This window comes from Panthera onca, chromosome A1 (assembly GCF_046562875.1).
Source record: "Panthera onca isolate mPanOnc1 chromosome A1, mPanOnc1 haplotype 2, whole genome shotgun sequence".
Classification (NCBI taxonomy): domain Eukaryota; kingdom Metazoa; phylum Chordata; class Mammalia; order Carnivora; family Felidae; genus Panthera; species Panthera onca.
This window is the reverse complement of record NC_138339.1, coordinates 5,880,376-5,899,757: the sequence shown is the minus strand read 5'-3', so window position 1 is coordinate 5,899,757 and position 19,382 is coordinate 5,880,376. Positions and strand designations below refer to the sequence as shown.

At 40.8% G+C, this 19,382-nt stretch overlaps 1 protein-coding gene across 2 annotated transcripts in view; it reads right to left on the bottom strand.

The window, feature by feature from the left end:
- ADCY2 (adenylate cyclase 2) overlaps positions 1-19,382 on the bottom strand; it is a 415,689-nt gene that overhangs the window by 79,876 nt on the left and 316,431 nt on the right. For both annotated transcript variants that reach the window (XM_078444291.2, XM_078444293.2), the window contains exon 15: positions 1,155-1,239. In XM_078444291.2, the coding sequence (XP_078300417.1) occupies positions 1,155-1,239 (85 nt within the window). The remainder of the gene's footprint in view (positions 1-1,154; positions 1,240-19,382) is intronic.

Sequence of the window (19,382 nt, the reverse complement as noted above, 5' to 3'; positions counted from 1 at the left end):
AAATGATAGTTCCTATTCTGAAAACCTGAGAAGTGGGCTGCAGAAGCCTTATGGGGGCCAGGAAGTTAGAGGGCGGGGCCCGTGTGCTTTTCCACCTAAGGAAAATCTGAACGTGGATAATCAGGCTTTTTGGTATATTGACGCACTTCAGAAACTTGACAAGGATTCCCAGGGGGCAGTAGTTACAACCTATAGCCTTCAGGCGATTTTAAAGAAATCTGAGATGCTCTGTGTGCATTCCAGGAAATCAGGAACCATAGTGCCACTTCTGGAAGTTTCCAATCCAATTCAAAACACCTCAACTATGATATAGCAAACACCCCCCACATAAGTTTGCAATGGTCCCCAGCAGACATCGTGCAGTGTCCACTGTTGAGAGGCAGAGACGAACTTTAAGATCTTTACACTTTTTAGCTAAAAGGTTCCAACACATTAGACGAGAATGGACCCGAAGCTCAAAATCTGGCTCAGAGGGGCCTCTCTTGTTTCCACACATCTCCAATGAACAAGATAAAACACTGACTACCTTTTTTGGATTTCTATTTCATTGCTGGCTTTCTTCTGATGCTCTCATGGGGCCACTTGCTTTCGACTCAAGAATACACTTAGATTTGATTCTTACATCCTGAACTAGCACTTGACCCATCCAAGCTTGCAATGGTTGGTTTAAGTCATTAACTAACACTATTAATGAACACTGTTAATTAAATCACTAACAAAATATATTTTTGCATTTGCTGTTTTCATATGTTCCCAACTTTTATATCTTGGAAGTGGATATAAAAGAAGTATCTGGTTTACATTTTAATTCCCCTGCACACGAAAAGCCTCCTATTATACTAGGAGTGGCTGCTCTAAAATACTCTGAAAACTCAGAGGACATAATGCAAAATGGCGACAGAAATAAATAAACATGGATATAATTTGATGGTGTGACATCCAATGTTTCAAATAATCTTCAGCTCAGTGTCTTGATTGCACATGAGCTGCCTCAGTTTATATTCTGGGCCGCTGGCATGAAGGGTGCTTGCGTCTTCACTGGGATCCGTATCCCTTGAAATGTTAAATCAACAAGCCCGGTGTTTCAAGCCAGAAATCAGTTTGCCTTCAATGAACACAGTTTTCAAAATCAGGTCCATATGTGAAGTACCTACCAAAAGCTGTCCAGCAAAGCAGACGAAAAGGATACAGGCAAGCAAGAGAAACGCGGCTCCAAAGGAGATCCCGAGAATGGACGTCCTACCAGGAGACAAAGAGGAACAGGTTAGTGTGGGAGTAGTTCCCGTTACTCTGGAAAGCCGTCAGTAATATTTGTGGCGTAATTAGGACTTAATTTCATGGGGCCTTCATTCCTCACTCATTTTGTGAAAAATGAAAACGGAGCTAAAACAAACCAAAAACGTGTCTATAGAAAAGCATGTTTATGGGGCGCCTGTGTGGCTCAGTCGGCTGAGGGCCAGACTTCAGCTCAGGTCATCATCTCGCGGTTCATGAGTTTGAGCCCCGCATCGGGCTCTGTGCTGACAGCTCGGAGCCTGCTTCGGATTCTGTGTCTCCCTCTCTCTCTGCCCCTCCCTGGCTTGTGCTCTGTCTATATTTGTTATAGATAACAAATATAACAAAAAATAAACATTTTTTTTTAGTGTTTATTTTTGAGACAGAGAGAGAGAGAGAGAGAGACAGAGCATGAGTGGGGGAGGGGCAGAGAGAGAGGGAGACACAGAATCAGAAACAGGCTCCAGGCTCTGCTCTGTCAGCACAGAGCCCGACGTGGGGCTTGAACCCACGAGCTGCAAGATCATGACCTGAGCGAAGTCAGACGCTTAGCCGACTGAGCCACCCAGGTGCCCCCAAAATAAATCAACATTAAAAATTTTTCTTAAAAAAAGAAAGAAAAGCGTGTCCACAATTATGTCTGATCAACTTGATGATTCATCAAAGCAAGCACCGGTTCCTTAGGAAAGGAAAACAATCTTTTTACAACTCTCCTTTGCACCTGGTACTTTTCTGCCCGCGTGTCGTCTCTTGCCTGCCACTGATGTCCTGGCTGCTGCTGCTTCTAGAGAAGTCTCATCAGATGCCCTGCAAGATCTCAAGACCCATCCTTACGCCTGCTCACTGAGGAAACAGGCTTGTCTTCCCCAATATAATCCAACCAGATTCAACTCCCTTCCAAACTGATGCAGCTATACGATTACCGAGGTTCCCCAAAGATGCCAGGGGCCATGGCCTTCACATTCTTGCACAAGCGGACGAACACGCAAGCTTCCCGTGATCACGTGAAAAATTAAGTCACAATTCTGCTTCCGACACATTACGGGTAGATAAAAGCATTTATACGAATCGTACACCTCTCTGAGACATCCTTTAAATGGCTCGAAAGTTCCGAGCCTCTTACAACTTCATTTATTCCAAGGACAGAAGCGTTAAGGGGTACCAAAGGAGCTGAACCGCAATGAAGAATTAAAGGTGCGATTCAAATGAGACATCGGAGGAGAGGTCAGGTGGTGTATGCGTCAGACTGCGATGGAACCTCCCGCCAATGAGGTTGGCTAGAGACACTGGGGAGACAGGACCGGCACAGAGAACGCAGCGGCAAGATGCTGAATGTCAATTAGCTGCGCGGAAGCCTCAGATGCAAACCAGCCACACGCTGAAATCCCAGCGACCATGTGACGGTGAGTCCGTGCGGAAGGAAAGGGAGCAAGTAACCAGTGAACTATATAAATCCCCTGATGCCATCGCCATGGGAAGGCCCCACTCAGCTCACGTTCTCCAACACCTACTCTATCGCGAGACGATCACACATCAAGGAAGAGCGACAAAAGTCAGACGTCAAACCAAAACCTGCGCCTGACAACGATGACGCACCGGGCACAGAGTTATCTTCTAGAAGGATCCGCAGTGCTTTCGAATACCTGGCCCGATGGTGTGACGTCGGTGCACGTTTCACGAGGCATGTTAGGTCTCCGCTAGAGGGGGTAGCACAGCAAATACACCGAGTCCCATGCTAGTTTGCGACGATGCAAAGACAAGTAAGGTGTCACACCTGTTTTGAGCTGCTTACAGGGTAGCAGAGGTAAGCACCATACATCCTAACCTCCCCTACCTAGAGCGTCCTGCTTTCAGACATCACTCAGTCCCCGGTTGGAAGCCACCGGTCTCTCATGTCCCCAACACGCGATCTCAGAGCCTCCCGCTCAGCCGGGCGGCGTGGAGGGAGGGGAACGTGCAACAGCCAACACCTCTCAGCAGTCTTGTGACTGATGGACAGCACAGTAACTCATCTGCTGAATTTGTTTGCCATCTTTCTCATCCATTTTTACAGGAGAGCTCTGAGGAGTTTTCTTAGATTCTGTGCTGCCTCGTTCCTTTCTGCCGTCAAGGTAATGTCAGCTTCACGAGGCTGAGTTCAGGCACATAACATCTCTTTCTTGGGTCTGAAACTTCAGATAACAAATAAATGATCTTTTATGGAAGGGTTGGTAAATATCGACGATAAAACCGTCTGATGATAGTGATGGCGATGATGGTAATGGTGATGATGGTGGTGGTGGTGATGATACAACACGGCGATGATATGAGGAGAGATTATTTATTCTGTACCAAGTGCTGTTCTAAAGGCTTTATATGTAGAGTTCACTTAACCCTCACAATGATCATGAGTACTAGTTACTATTATTACCCCATTTTACCAAGGAGAAATTGAGGCCCAGAGAGGTTAAAGAGCTCGCCTAAAGTTACACGTCTATTAAGCGGTGTGGTTAGGAGTAATGTCCATTCAATTGTATTCCTGACCCAGGTTCGATTTTAGGGGTAGACATGTCACATTTCTGCCTTGTTTCCTGGTTCTATGCCTTGAGTCAATTTTGATAATTTTCCTGGAAAATTACCCATTCCATTTAAATTTTCAAAGGTAAAATATTCTACATAATATTCTTTTAATTTTACAAGTCTCCATATTTGAAGCATTTTTTTCTTGTCCTTAATGTTATTTTTTTCCCCTCTCTAGATCAGAGTTTTGAAGTGTTGCATGTCTGTTGATCTCAGTGAATGAGCTTTTGGCTTATTATTAAGGTCTATGCTTTCTGACAGTTTTCTACATAGTTTCTGATTTAAGTTTTAAAAATTGCTTCCTCCTCCTTCATGCAAACTTATACTGTCTCTTTCTTGATTGTCACTTATTGCCATTTTTTTGTATTTTATAATAAATGCACTGAAATACATGAATATTCCTATAAATACTGCTTTAGCCAAATCCTATAGCTTTTGATTTATAGTTACTCATCTTCTTTCTTCTCTAAAAAGTCTGTACTTTCAATTTCCATTTCCTTTTAAAACAGGAATAATTCCAAAGTGTGATTTACAAATTCCACAAGGAGATTATTTTTAGCCTGTCCCTGTTATTTCTAATTTCATTAGATTTGATCGGAGAGAGTGGTCTCTTTTATTTCCACTTTGACAATTTATTTTTCTCCTAGGGTGTGATGAATATGATCTACTCCTATTATATCTTATGGATTTCTGAAAATGACACATATTTCCTTTATGCTGGAAACAAAACATGTTCCCTAAATACATCTATTGTCAGAGCCGGATGAGTTAGTCAAATCCCCAGTGGGTTGACTTAATGGCTCAATTTGGTCTGTCAATTTTAGAATGTATTAATATTTCTGGCTAGGATTGTGGGTTTGTCAATATATCTGAACACTTTAATCGCATCTCTTTATTTATTTCGAAGAGGTGTTGGAGTGCATGAAGATTTATGATTATTAACTCTTCTTGGTGACTATACCATTGTAAAAGTCTTTCTTTTTCTCAGGCTGAATGCCTTCCACTTGATTCCATATCATCAGAAATTTTTATTCCTGCAGCTTTCTTTTTCCTCTAAGCTGTTTCTCAGAATAGCTGTTTTCCATCCTTTATTTCCAAACTGTCTTGTCTTTTAATTTTAGTGAGATCTCCTGTACCTGGTACACAGGTGACCTTTTGTTTTAGCCTCAATCTTTGAGCCTCTTTCCATGAATAGGACACTTTTATCCACTCAGTTATTAAAATTGGTTAAGATTTGACCGCTTGTTCCACCTTAGTTTCTCGAAATGTTCAGTGGAATTCACAAAAAAGTCAACAGAGTATCAATCTTCTTCTAATCTAAGATTTAAAATATTAATAAATTTAATAGATATACCCCTATTAAAACTTTCTATCCAATTATGTGTCAGTTTTGGTAGGGTAGCTTTTCTTTTTTTTTTTTTTTTTTAATTTTTTTTAACGTTTATTTATTTTTGAGACAGAGAGAGACAGAGCATGAACGGGGGAGGGGCAGAGAGAGAGGGAGACACAGAATCCGAAACAGGCTCCAGGCTCCGGGCCATCAGCACAAAGCTCGACGCGGGGCTCGAACTCACGAACCGCGAGATCGTGACCTGAGCTGAAGTCGGAGGCTTAACCGACTGAGCCACCCAGGCGCCCCGGTAGGGTAGCTTTTCAAGCAATTTTCCCATTTTATTAAGTTGTGAACCTTTTTGGCCTTGAGTAATTTGTAATATTCCATATCTATTATATAATATTATAATATTATATCTATTATATAATATTCCATATCTGTTTAATGTCTGTAGGATCTGTGGTGAATCCCCTTTTATTCCTTATGTCATTAATTTGTGCGTTCTGTGATGATCTCTCTTTCTTGATCAGTCTTGCTGGTGGCTTAGGAATTTTTAAACTTTTTCAAAGAATCAACTTTTGGCTTTCTTAATTTTCTGTATTGGTTATTTTCTATTATGGATTTCTTCTTCCTTCTTGAACATCTTTTCCCTTCTACTTGATGTGCTCATCTCTTTATGGCTTCCTAAGTCAGAAACTTAGACAACAAATTTCAGCCCTTTCTTCTTTTCTAATGTAAGTATTTGAAAACTACAGGTTCCTCTCTCAATTATTGCTTTAAACTACATCCCCATATCTTGGCATGGTTTTTTTTGATATTCAAAACATTTTCTAATTTCTCTTATGATTTTTTCATTTGACTCATAGGTTCTTCAAAAGCATAAAATCTAATGCTGAAATATTTGTGGATATTTTAGTTTTTATTTTTATTTATTTACTTTTTAAATGTTTATTTTTGAGAGAGAGAGAGAGACACAGAGCATGAGCAAGGGAGGGGCAGAGAGAGAGGGAGACACAGAATCCAAAGCAGGCTCCAGGCTCTGAGCCTCCGCACAGAGCCCGACACGGGGCTTGAACCCACGAACCGTGAGATCATGACCCGAGCTAAGGTCTGGCGGTTAATCAACTGAGCCACCGAGGCACCCAGATTGGTGGATATTTTTGATATACACTTTTTATTTCTAACCTGATTTTAGTGTGGTTGGACATCATACTGAAAGATTTTTTATCTTTTCAAATGTATTTCAATCTTTACAAATTTGTCGAGATGCTTCTATGGCCTAGTATGTGTTCTGGCCGTGGTCCACGTGCAGCTTAAAATCACATGTATCGGGGGCATCTGGGTGGTTCAGTCGCTTAAGCATTGGACTTCAGCTCAGGTCGTGATCTCATAGTTCATGGGTTCAAGCCCCACATCGAGCACTGCAGTGACAGTATGGAGCCTGCTTGAGATTCCCTCTCTCTCCCCGCTGTATTGAATAACCAGTTAGTTGTCTTTTAGAAACATTCACAGAATATCAGCATATAGTCTTTGATACTCTCTCACATGTTTAAGCACGTCGAATGCCGTGCATCTCACCCTGCAGATTCAAGTTTGCTCCTGGCATCATTTCAGGTCAGCCCAAAGAACTTCTGTTAGCATTTCTTACACTGTAGGTTTGCTGCTGAACTCCTTTAGCTTTCTTTCACTTGCAAAATGTCTTTATTTCAGCTCATTTTTAAAACAAGAATAGCTTCACTGAATACTGGATTCAGCATTGGCCATATTTATACCAGTGGTTCTAATCAGGAGTCGGTCATCATTCCCCTCATCCATCTCTAGCTACAATGTCTTTTTCCTCTGGCTGTATTGAAGGTAGTCCCCACCCCCCCCCCCTTTTTTCTTTGGCTTTATCAGTTTGACCTTAATGTATCACCTGTGGTTTGCGTTCTATGTATTCTGCTTGCCGTTGGCCAAAGTTCTTGCCTTTGGAGGTTAACGTATTTCAATCAACTTGGGGCAATTTGTCACTAAGTATACCGGCAATTTCCTATTTGTCTTCTAATGCCTTTCCGTTCCATCTCCTCAAAATTCCATTCCCCAGATTCTCTGCCAACTGTTTCTAACTAGGTTTGGCCAACGGGAAGTACTGGCGGAGCCTGGAGGCTGCTGGGGGAAGCAAGAAGCCTGGGGGGTTCCCTTTCTTACTCTCTATTTAGCAACCATTTTCTCAACAGCCCGCAACTCCTGCCTCCCAGGAGGTCTCGGGTCCCTGGCAGACAGCCCATCCTGCCCTGGTCCCACGAAGGCCTGGTGTGGTTCTAGCCCCTGCAGGAAGGTCCGGGAGCCTGCGTTTCTGGCAAGCCACCTCCTCCTGTGTCCTTGCAAACCCAACGATGGCAGCTTCCTCGTCGCTGTTATACCCTCTCCTGTTTGGTTTCTCAGCCCTTCTCTCATTCTGTAAGGGTTTCACTTTATTAAATTACCTTGTGGAAACACCTTAGGCAATTTCTGTTCTGTAGTGAACTCAAAGCCATTAACTAACCTTTTTTCTGGGTACTACCTCATTAGTGGTTAAATGGAAACACAGGAAGGACTGGAGTCAGTTACTTCTCCAAATTTCTTCCTTTTTCCTTTGGGGGGGAAAAAACTCCCCATTGTTCAGTTTTTACTAGAAGTATGGAGAAATATTTACATTTTTCCATTGGTTATGGCATATCTGAATTTCCTCAGGAATGGATAAGTTATTATGGATTGTACCGGCCTCTAGTCAACACATATCTCAACAGAGCCAGTGACTGTTATGGGTTAACCTACTTGTGAATCAGAGTTGAAATAAAAGATTCCTACACTACAATGACTTTTCGAGGCTCTTGTTTTTTCGATACATTTCAATTTTGGTTTTAGGAGTAATTAGTTTGCTATGAAGACAGGTGATAGAGAGTCTGGACATTCGAACAGACATAGTGACGTGAGCCTGAAGGAACCACAGGAGCATTGAAATGGACTCTCGCGTTTTATAGTCCCCCACCTGATACAGCGAAGAACCTCAAAGAAGAGCTGGTGGCATTTTTTTTCTGGATGCATCCGATGACCACTACTTTGCTCTTTCTCAAATGTCAGAATTCCCACAGACAGCGGGCTGCTGATAAAGGAAGAGAGTCGTGCTAACACTATCGAGTCTCTGTTTTTGCATTGGTGAAATGGATGACAGATCACCATTAAAGCAGGAACGAGCATTCTTAAGAGTACGTTAGGACATGAACTACCAACCATGACTCAAGAAGAAAACAGAAATTCTGAATAGGCCTATCGGAGTAAAGAGATGGAATCAGTAATTGGAACAAAACCCAAACCAAAATTTACATGCAAAGAAAAGTGCATGCCCAGATGGCTTCACTGGTGGTTTCTACAAAACACGTACAGAAGGGTTTTTACTATTGTTTCCACAAACGCTTCCAGAAAGTAAAAAGGATGGAACATGTTCTCATTCTATCAGGTCAGTATCACCTTGGTACCAATATCGGAGAAAGCTATCTCACAAGGAAACAAAACGCAGACTGGTATCTCTTAGAAGTATAGATACAAGAACATTGGCAAAATATCGGCAAACTGAATCTAGTCACATATAAAAAAGGATTCTATAACATGACCGAGAGGGATTTACCTGAGTAATGCAAGGTCGGTGTAATATCTGAAAATCAATCAATATAATACACTACATTAATAAAGGACAAGAACCCCACATGATCGTCTCAGTAGCTATAGAAAAGCATTAGACAAAATCTGAAACCCTTTTATTATAAAAACTCTCAACAAACTAACATTAAAAGGGGATTTCCTTTATCTTGATTAAGGCAACTGTGAAAAACCCACAGATGACATCATACTTAATGATGAATTGCTGAATGTTTTCCTCCTAAGATCATGAACAGGAATATATCTGTGCTATGACTACTTCTATTGAAATTACCCTGAGGCTTCCAGTCAGGGAAGTTAGGCAAGAAAATGAAATAAAAGGCATCACATTGGAAAGGAAGAGGTTGTCTGAATTTGTAGATGATATGGTCTGGTACAGAGAACACGATGTCACAGCCCGAGACTCAGACTCAGAGTGGCTCAGACCTGTGGCTGTCCAGTGTTCAAGTTCATAGCACACTGGCATTTGTGTTCAGATGGAAGCACCTGTCATCCCAGGGAACAAGAAATCCCATGAGACAAAGTAATGGCTGGCCAAAAGCTCTTAATTATAATCATTTATCCTGCCCACTCTTTCAAGACCATGTTCAAACTCATTAAACATACCAAGATGTTTGTGTCACATAATCAACTTTAACATTCTAGTTGCAAAGCGGTTTCTTTTTTTTTTTTTACTTTGGATGACTGATTTATTCTTTTTTTGATGATTTCTTTTTTAAAAAATTTTTATTTAATTTATTTTTTTTAATTTGCATCGAAGTTAGTTAGCATACAGTGCAACTATGATTTCAGGAGTCGATTCCTTAAGGCCTGTGACCCATTCAGCCCCTCCCCCCTCCCACAACCCCTCCAGGAAGCCTCAGTTTGTCCTCCATATTTAAGAGTCTCTTATGTTTTGTCTCCCTCCCTGTTTTTACATTATTTTTGCTTCCCTTCCCTTGTGTTCATCTGTTTTGTATCTTAAAGTCCTCATATGAGTGAAGTCAGATGATATCTGTCTTTCTCTGACTAATTTCGCTTAGCTGTTTCTCTTTAATGCACAAGCATAAATGATTTATATGCTCCCTGAAAAGCAAACTTGACTCTTCCCTGTCACAAGGCAAAAAGAACTATGCTTTTTTAGTGATAATTCTTGACTTTGGCACTTTAATCAAGTGTATTGTGACCATATATGGAAAAGGCTGATTTGAGACAAGGTCCTTTTTCCTTTCTGGTTTTTTTCTAGTTGGTGTATTGCTTGCAGGTGGTCGTGACACGGATGAGGAAACACATTTGCAGACAGGAAAAATCCAGCAGGAATATATATATGTCCCCCAATATCTAAAAGTTATATGAATTGTAAACTATTTCTATAAGTAAATAATGGTATCTTCACCTTGAATTCCATTTAATGGGATGACTTTCATGTCCCTCCTCCCTTGTTGCCCTCACTCCTCCCCGCAAAAACGATGTGGATTCTCCCATCAGTGCCCTGTTTGCACCTGTTACGTGGGGTTCAGCAAGGAAAGAACTCAGGAAAGAAGGCTTTTCTTCTAACTATAAGTTAGCATGAAGTAATACACATCCCTTTATCTCTCTCTCTTTTAAGTGATAGGTGACAGAACTTCAAAATGAAAGGGAATTTGGTAAAAAAAAAAAAAATGAAAAGGAGAAAAGACACTGAAATATTCATCACCATTACAGATCACAGTAGCCTTTCTCTGATGATAGGACTTTGCAGCAACTTTGAGATGTTCTGGCCACTTCAAGTCGTATGATGTGGGAAACGGGAGGAGGCGTTGTTTTTGGCAGAGCAAAAACTTCTACATCACAGCGACAAGAAGGGGTGAAGATTTGAAGTTTAAGACATACTATTCCCCAGAAGGTCCGTCTTCTCTTTCTACACTCATTTCTTACGTGAGCCCATCCTAACCAAGGGATTTAAATATTACGTATGTGCTGGGTTTTCCGAATTATGACTTCAACCCTAGCTCCTCCATGAACCCTCCAGGACTCGCACATTCCCTCCCTCCGTGAAGCTCCATCACTTGTCTAAGATGCACACATGTCTTTGATGCCCAGAACTGAGCCCTTGATTCACGTCTCTCCCTGACCTGCTCCTTCCCCAGGATGCTTCCTCCCTGTAAATGGCAACCCCATTTTCCCAATTGCTCAGGCCAAAAACCAAAAGCAACACCAAAACAAAAATCTCACAGAACTCCGCTTTCTCTTATTCTCCACATCTCATCCAATGGCAAGACTTGTCTCCATCACTCTTCATGAGATACTCCAGAATTTGACCACTTTTTTACCACCTGCACTGCTACTCCAGTACCAACCGTCATCTTAACTGGGCTTCCTGCTTCCAGCCCCCCTCCCCTGCAGCGTAGCAAAAACAATGCTTCTAAATGTAGTCAGATCACATCCTCGGCTGAGAACCTTCCAGGGCTTCCTGGCGCATTATACCTAATGTTCTCCCAGTAGCCTGTGAGAGCCAACACCTGTCTTCACACTGCTCCTCTGACCCCATCCTCCACAGTGCTCACCTGGCTCACTCTCCTCCTTGAACACACTGTGGCTCCTATCATCTAGAACATTCTGCCAGATATCCACAGAATTCCCATTTCAGGGGCGCCTGGGTGGCGCAGTCGGTTAAGCGTCCGACTTCAGCCAGGTCACGATCTCGCGGTCCGTGAGTTCGAGCCCCGCGTCAGGCTCTGGGCTGATGGCTCGGAGCCTGGAGCCTGTTTCCGATTCTGTGTCTCCCTCTCTCTCTGCCCCTCCCCCGTTCATGCTCTGTCTCTCTCTGTCCCAAAAATAAAAAAAAAAAAAAAAGAATTCCCATTTCAATTCACTCGGGCCTCTGCTTTAATGTTATTTAATCAGTGATGCTTTCCCTGATCACCCTCATCTGAAATACCACCTTCCAGGGTGCCTGGGTGGCTCAGTCAGTTAAGTGTCCAACTTCAACTCAGGCCATGATCTCACGGTTCGTGAGTTCGAGCCCCATGTCAGGCTCTGTGCCAACAGCTCAGGGCCTGGAGCCTGCTTCAGCTTCTGTGTCTCTCTCTCTGTCCCTCCCCTGCTGGCACTCTCTCTCTCAAAAGTAAAATAAAAACATAAAAAGAAATGGAAATATCACCTTCCACTGCTCCGTAGTGTTCTACTGTGTCTTATTTTTCTTAAAAGCATATCACCACTGAATTATTGTATGTGTATTTGTTTATTACATTATTGTCATATGTCCTAATAAAATGTAAGTTATATGAGAGAAAAGGCATTTCGGGGGCTCCTGATGCTTTCCTAGCATCTCTCACTGTGCTTGGTATGCGACAGCTCAAAATCTCCTGCTGAATGATTCCACAAATGTTCGGCTGCGTGTGTGCTTCTGTTGTGAATTTCTATTTCTATAACAAATGCTCAGAATAGGCATGAAGTAAAGGTACATGGCCTGTTTTATTGAGTGAAAACACGCTCGGTTCCACTTTTATTGTTATCGCTCGTTTCTTACCACACCAGTGGCATTCAGCTAACTGCAACACAAATCTGTTTTCATTCCTGGAGAGAACAGAGGTTTTCATGAATTCCATTTTTTTCACGATAGTAACAATTTTTAGACAGGCCCTCTGTTGTACACACTGAAGGCTACAAATTCTAGCTCCCCTTGGAGCCAGGTTTGAGCATGTGATTAAGATCTGCCTTGGGTTATAAACCAAAGGGTCATGAGGTAGCTGCTGGGAAGTTTCCTCAAGAGAGGACAGTAATGAGTGTTTTCTGCCCTCTGCTTCTGAGTCTGTTCCTCCATCAGGTTGCTCAGAATGTGTGTTGCCATCTTAGAGAATGAAGATGAGGAACCAAGTCTAATGAAAGTAGGAATGTGTGCTGGAGGGATCCAGGCCCCCCAAAGAACCCAAAGGACAGAGCACCATACTGCCTCTGGCCTTTTTATTAATGGGGAAGAAATTAAACTGCTAACTCACATTCAAGCTACTCACTGTGGGTATTTTCTTACTTTCAGATGACCTGAATCCGCAGCTGGGTATCGTTCATCTCCGTAAAAGCCGTAGGGTTCATTTATCTTGGACCGTGAGAATGATCTCCCTCCCCTTCCCCTCTTTCCTCTTCCTTCCTCCCTCCCTTCCTTCCTTTCTTCCTTACTTCCATTTTTCCTTTCTTCCTTCCTTCCTTCCTTCCTTCCTTCCTTCCTTCCCTCCTTCTTCCTTCTCTGTGTATCCCCCCTTTCTCCCCCTTCCTTTCATTCCTCTAAGATTCATACCCACTCATGGGGAGGAGTTTGGTGTCATAGTATCTAATATTTGAAACCACCAAAGAAAAAGTTCACTTTTTTTTTGAAAGAGCATGTGGGGGGGGGGGGTGGGGAGAGGGGGAGGATCCCAAGCAGGCACCACACTCAGTGTGAAGTGTCACAAAGGGCTCAATCTCATGATCTTGGGATCAGGACCTGAGCCAAAATCAAGAGTTGGCTGCTCAACCAACTGAGCCACCCAGGCGCCTGAAAATCAAATCTACTTTCAATGGACATGAATGATTCTACCATTAAACTTCCTCCAATTTTTCTTTTCCTTCTTGGAGATAAAACCAAAATGAAAGTGACTCTTTTGAAATGAGTATTAAAGAATTAATGAGCACTGATTACTGAAATGAGTCATGGAATAATTATCAAAGAATCTCAATAGAAATAATAGATCTCACATATTTAAGTTTATAATTTGGTACTAATTTTGCTTAAGTAAAATACCACTATTCTTAATTTAACTTGGGCTAATGAAACACACTGATATTTAACTAACCTTTATTAGGAAAAAAATCATTCTTATTGTAACAATTGCCTATGCCTGGTTTAATGTATTTAGTTTGGAAGATAAGATTAATGAAACTACTAAAAATTGCAAAAACAATTCAGGCTTGATCATTTTTGGTCTTTGAAAAGCAGCTTACATTTCTGATAAAGTTATTATATAAGGTAGACAGAAATGAGAGACTCAGCCTAAAAAAGAGAAGCCAATTAATAATTTAATTACAACTATTTAAATTCTGAGACTAGAGCCAGATTCAAGATTACGTGCCAAAGAGGGATGACATAAGGCAAGGCCCTCTTTTAGGCCAAATCTTCCCCCTTACTGATCCCTTCAAGGTCAAAAATTCCTCTACTGTTAATTATTCATGCACTCATTCATTCCTTCATTCATTAGTTATTTTAGTCCTTTTTTTTCAAAAAATATGAGGTAGTTTCCCCAAAATAAAACAGAAAAAATAAGAGGTCAGAGCATTAATAAATAAATGAGGTCATATTAGAAGTGAGAAGCATCATTATCCCAATGAAAATTCTTCATAAAGTATAACAAAATTATTATTTTTAGATAGATAAACTCATTATCAAGGAAGAGAAAATACTAAATACACAGAGAGTATTTAAAAGCAGAGTGTGTAGGGGTATTGATGAAAAACAGCCCAGGAGGAACCAGGGGCTTATACGTGCCTTGGAGTGTGAGATTTAATGTCTATGCTATGCAAAGTAGGGATGCTCTCAGGCATTTTATTGACGGGAAATTGGAACTGAACTCTTGAATAAAGTCAGAAGCCATGAAGTGCTATCCTACCAAGAAATAAGAAACAAAAACTATGCCCACCAGGCTGATAATTTTCAGGGAAGTTGACTAACTAGGGTGATGAGTGGAAACAGAGTCATCCTGAAATGAGATCCATGCTAAGGGGTTAGTCAAATGCACTAACCCCTTGTGTAGTGAAGGGCCTTGGACCTTGACCTTACTTTAACAAAATGCTTTGACTTGAACTAGTGAACCCCAGAGACAGCTTGTGGAGACTGAAAAACATATCGTAATAATGCCTTTGCAACTCAGAGTATGAGATCACCATGGACCCAAACCCTGGATGCTGGTGAGCTCACAGTTAAAATTACATACAATCCAAGGAGGCATGTCACTATGAGTCAAAAGATATATCACACAGCAGAATTCATGCATTTATACACCATCATAACAGAATGAATGAAGTGCTATTTTCATGCAATATATTTATGATACTAATAAAGGAAAAGAAAAAAAAGGAATCCTTAGTAAAATACAGAATTATAAAGAAATTCAGATTTTAAAAAGAACAAATAGACTTCTTAGATATAAAATAATCATTGAAATTATACACGCGATGTGGATGAGGAAATTGCCAGAATGACTGCAGCACAATGAAATAAGTGTAAACTTGGAGGAAAAATTTTAAGACCCAGTAAACATAATAACACAATATACAATTAATAAGATTTCAGGAGGAAAAAGTAAGGATAGAAGAATACATAAGGTGATAATGTTAGAACTTCCAAGAACTAAGTAGAAATATGAATCTTGAGATTGAAAAATCACACCTAGTCACTCAGGTAAATAAGAACAAATATACATTGGGAAATAATATAGTGAAGTTTGCAGGGGGCTGGGAAGCACACATGGAGTAAAGACAAATTATCTAAAAAGGAATATAATGGGATTGACAGAAAATATTTCATTAGCAACAACAGCTGCTGAAATTGATGTGCTATCATCATCATAATAGTAAGGGAAAATGAGTTAACTTAGAATTTTATACCCAGTTAAACTACTATTGAAGAGCAAATGTGAAAAAGGTAGGTAAAAATATTTTAATATAAAGAAAAAAGTAGGTGCTAATGCTACCCACAGACCTTAATAAAAGAGGTAATAAATGATATATATCAGCAAGAAGAGACACTTGAAGAAATAACTTTTTAAAAGATGGTGAAATAAATAAAGGGATTTAAGAGTATACCAGGAAAGGGGGCACCTGGGTGGCTCAGTTGGTTAAGCATTTGACTTCAGCTCAGGTTATGATCTTGCAGTTTGTGAGTTTGAGCCCTGTGTCAGGCTCTGTGCTGACAGCTCAGAGCCCGGAGCCTGCTTTGGATTCTGTGCGTCCCTCCCTTTCTGCCCCTAACCCATTTGTGTTCTCTCTCTCCCTCTCAAATAAGCATTAAAAAAAAAAAAAAAAAAAGAGTACACCAGATAAGCACTGACAAATGTGTGTAATTTTTGAATGATTATATTGTACACCTGAAGCTAATATGACATATGTTAATTATGCTGTAATTAAAAAAAGGCATTGATGGGGCACCTGGGTGGCTCAGCTGCTTAAGCATCTGACTCTTGATTTCAGCTCAGGTCATGATCTCACAGTTTGTGAAATCCAGCTCTGCCTCAATTTCTGTTCTGATAGTGCTGAGCCTGCTTGGGATTCTCTCTCTCCCTCTTTTTCTGCCCCTCCCTGCTTTTGCTCTCTCTCTCTTTCTCTCTCAAAATAAGTAAATAAACTAAAAAAAATTGATGAAGAAATAAGCTGGTAAAGAACAAGAGCAAATCTAAATCAATACTGACTATAATTATCTGGAACAAAATCTCTAAGAAATAATTATGTACAAGATACAATGATTGACTTCAGAATACATTGAATGAAAACTGTATGTTATATACATACAGTTATATACATATGTGGTTACATAAGTACATACATTTTAGATATGTATGCTGTATATAACTATGTGTGTGTATATGTCTGTGTGTGTGTATATATATAGAGAGAGAGAGAAAGAGAGAGAGACAGAGAGAGAAGAGAGAGAGGACACATGTGCACAAGGAAGAGAGAGAGAGAGATATTAACTAGTAAAGGAAAAGAACAGAACAAAGAAAACTGAATCAATCCTTTAGAAGTTAGGAAGTGGGGAAGTACACCAAGAAAGGCAAGGTAATTGAAATGTAAGATGACAGAAGTGAGTCCACATACACCAGCAATAAAAGCAAACACAAGTGGAATCAAATCACATTAATACCGAAAAAATATCAGATCGAATAAATAAAAACCAAAATAAAAATCGATGCTGCTCACAGGAAGTATACCCAAACAATGACGGCTTCAAGATCACAGAAACTTATCTACAGTAAACATATCATAGGATCAAATTTGTACCGCCTGGATAGCGTGCACATGCGTGTTTATTGTTTTACGCTCTGTACTTTTCTGTATCTTTGAAATACTTCACAAGAAGAATCGTTTAAAAAGAAAAAAGAAAGAAACATGAGGACACTAGCATGAAAATAAGAGGGCATTATAATACAACATAAACATAATATAATATAAATGTAATACGAAACAACCACAGAAAGTTCCAGTCTCCACTCTCCCTCAGTGGAGCCCACGGACCTACCCTGAGCTCTCCAACTGCCAACACAAAGAGGGAAGTGCAAACCAGCACAGATTTCAAAATGTTCCGGCTCAAAATCCAACTTGTTGCTCAAGAGAAACCCACTAATAATTGGTGATGATGCCCGAGACAAGGAACTTCCGTGGGTCCTCTTAAAGATACAGCACAACAGAAGAGAGGTAAGAAAAGAAAAGCAGAGACAGAAGACATCTCCCCGATGCTCTCTGAAAAGTGCAATCCCACAAATTATTTTCCTTGGTCCCTGGAAGTTTCTGGCTTCTTTGGCATCCTCTTTTAAAGTGTCCCAGTAGTGGATTGCTGGGTCATAGGGTAGGTCTATTTTGAATTGTTTGAGGAACCTGCATACTGTTTGCCAGAGTGGCTGCACCAGTTTGCATTGCCAACAGGGCTCTGGGGTTGCTTTTTCTCAAAGAAAACAAACCAAATTAATTTGAGAAGATGTGCACAGCCCTGTGTTTACTGCAGCATTGTCTACAATAGCCAAGATACAGAAGCCGCCCAAGTGTCCGTCGGTAGGTGAAGGGAGAAAGATGTGGTACATGTACAATGGAGTGTTATTCATGCAGAAAAAAAATCTTGCCGTTTGTCACAACATGGATGGAGCCAGAGGCTAAGTAAAATAAGTCAGAGAAAAACAAATACCATATGATTTTACTCCTATGTAGAATTTAAAAGACAAAACAAACTAACAAAGAAAAAAAGAGACAAAAAAAACAGACTTAAATACAAAGGACAAACCGGCGGCTGTCCAGGGGAAAGCGGGGGATGGGCGAAATGGGGGAAGGGGATTGAGTACACCTAGCGTGATGGGCACTGAGTAATTACAGAGTTGTTGAATCATTATGTTGTGCACCTGAAACTCATAGAACACCGTACGTTAGTTATTCTTGAATAAAAATAAAGAAAAAAACCCAAATGTATACTATGAAAAAGAATTACTTTGCATAGTACGAAAATGGATGGTTAAAAAAGAAAAAACGTCCTAGTCACTTTCCTTTCTCCTAATTCCTTCCAGTGAGTGATAAACCCTGTCTTAATTATGATATAGAAAAAATAAAAAGTACTCATCCAATAGGAAGATGTAGAAAAATGAAAGAATTTTTCTACTTAATAGGAAAAATAAGAGCCCACTTCCCTTGGTAATATTTGTTTCACCTATATACTTTTTTAATGCCCTTTGGCTCTATCAGTCAGTAAGCTTTGGGTGTGCAGGCTCCGTTTTCTCTCCCAAGCAGCACAGGCCTGGAGCTCAGAAGAAGCTTAATTTGTTACCTTTTTTTCGGAGTGGGAAACGGATGTGTTGACATGGGGAACTTTCACGGAAGATTCTGTAAGCCCAGAAGAAGAGCTCATTTGGCCCTTGTATTTCAACGCTAATTTATGGGGGGTTGGGGAGGGAGGGAAAGTCACTAGGAACCTCTTCTAAAAGGAGGCAGACAGCTTGGAACGTGCATGTGTGAGTGATACTGTGACTTGTTATTACTTCCATAAATGCCTTCGTATTGGCTTAGAGCCCGGAAGAACGTCCTCTGGGGTACAGAGGGGAAAGGCAGATCATTTCTCTCTAGTTTCTGCAACACCCTGATGAGACAAAATGCAGTTCAGTCTCGGCAAGTCAAGTTGCCCACAAACGCTGCTGAAGTTGAATGCAAACACGCAACTAGATCAGACTAGGTTGAAAACGGTTGCTTTGGCTTTTTACAAAATTGCGATAAGCAGTAGAAGATTTGTCTTAAAAGTTTCTATATCCCCAATTATTGACAAACGGACAAGAGTTTTGTTTTCTTCTTTTCTCTTAGACCATAGAATGAGAACGAATCCATCACCTCAGAGACAGTTGGTTGACTCGTGTTGCACTCAGTAAGAAGGTGCGAGAGAAAGGCAATCTAGCAATCCCAGGTGACTGGATTTTCACCAACGGATGGGACCAGAAGTCCACCCCAAAGTGTGAAATCTGGCTTGCTCAGTTTCTCCCCTCTGTCCCCAGGTGTCTCCTGGGAGGGGTGAGCTGGACAGTGACCCTATAACAAGCTGAAGGGGTGGCAGAGGGTGGACTTCAGGAAGAAGAAGGTAGAATCCGAACGGACAGGTACGTAAAGTGTGTTCAGAGTGGGTGCTGTCCTTTTAATATAACGACGGTTATAACATAACGACGGTATTTATTTATTAGAAACAACATCTAGACATTTATCTCTTTCTGGGTAAAGTTTCTTGGGCTACGTGTCTTACACTGGGCACCAGACTAATACGGAAATCAAAGTAAGAAGGTTAAATTTATTTTTTTAAATCCCTATA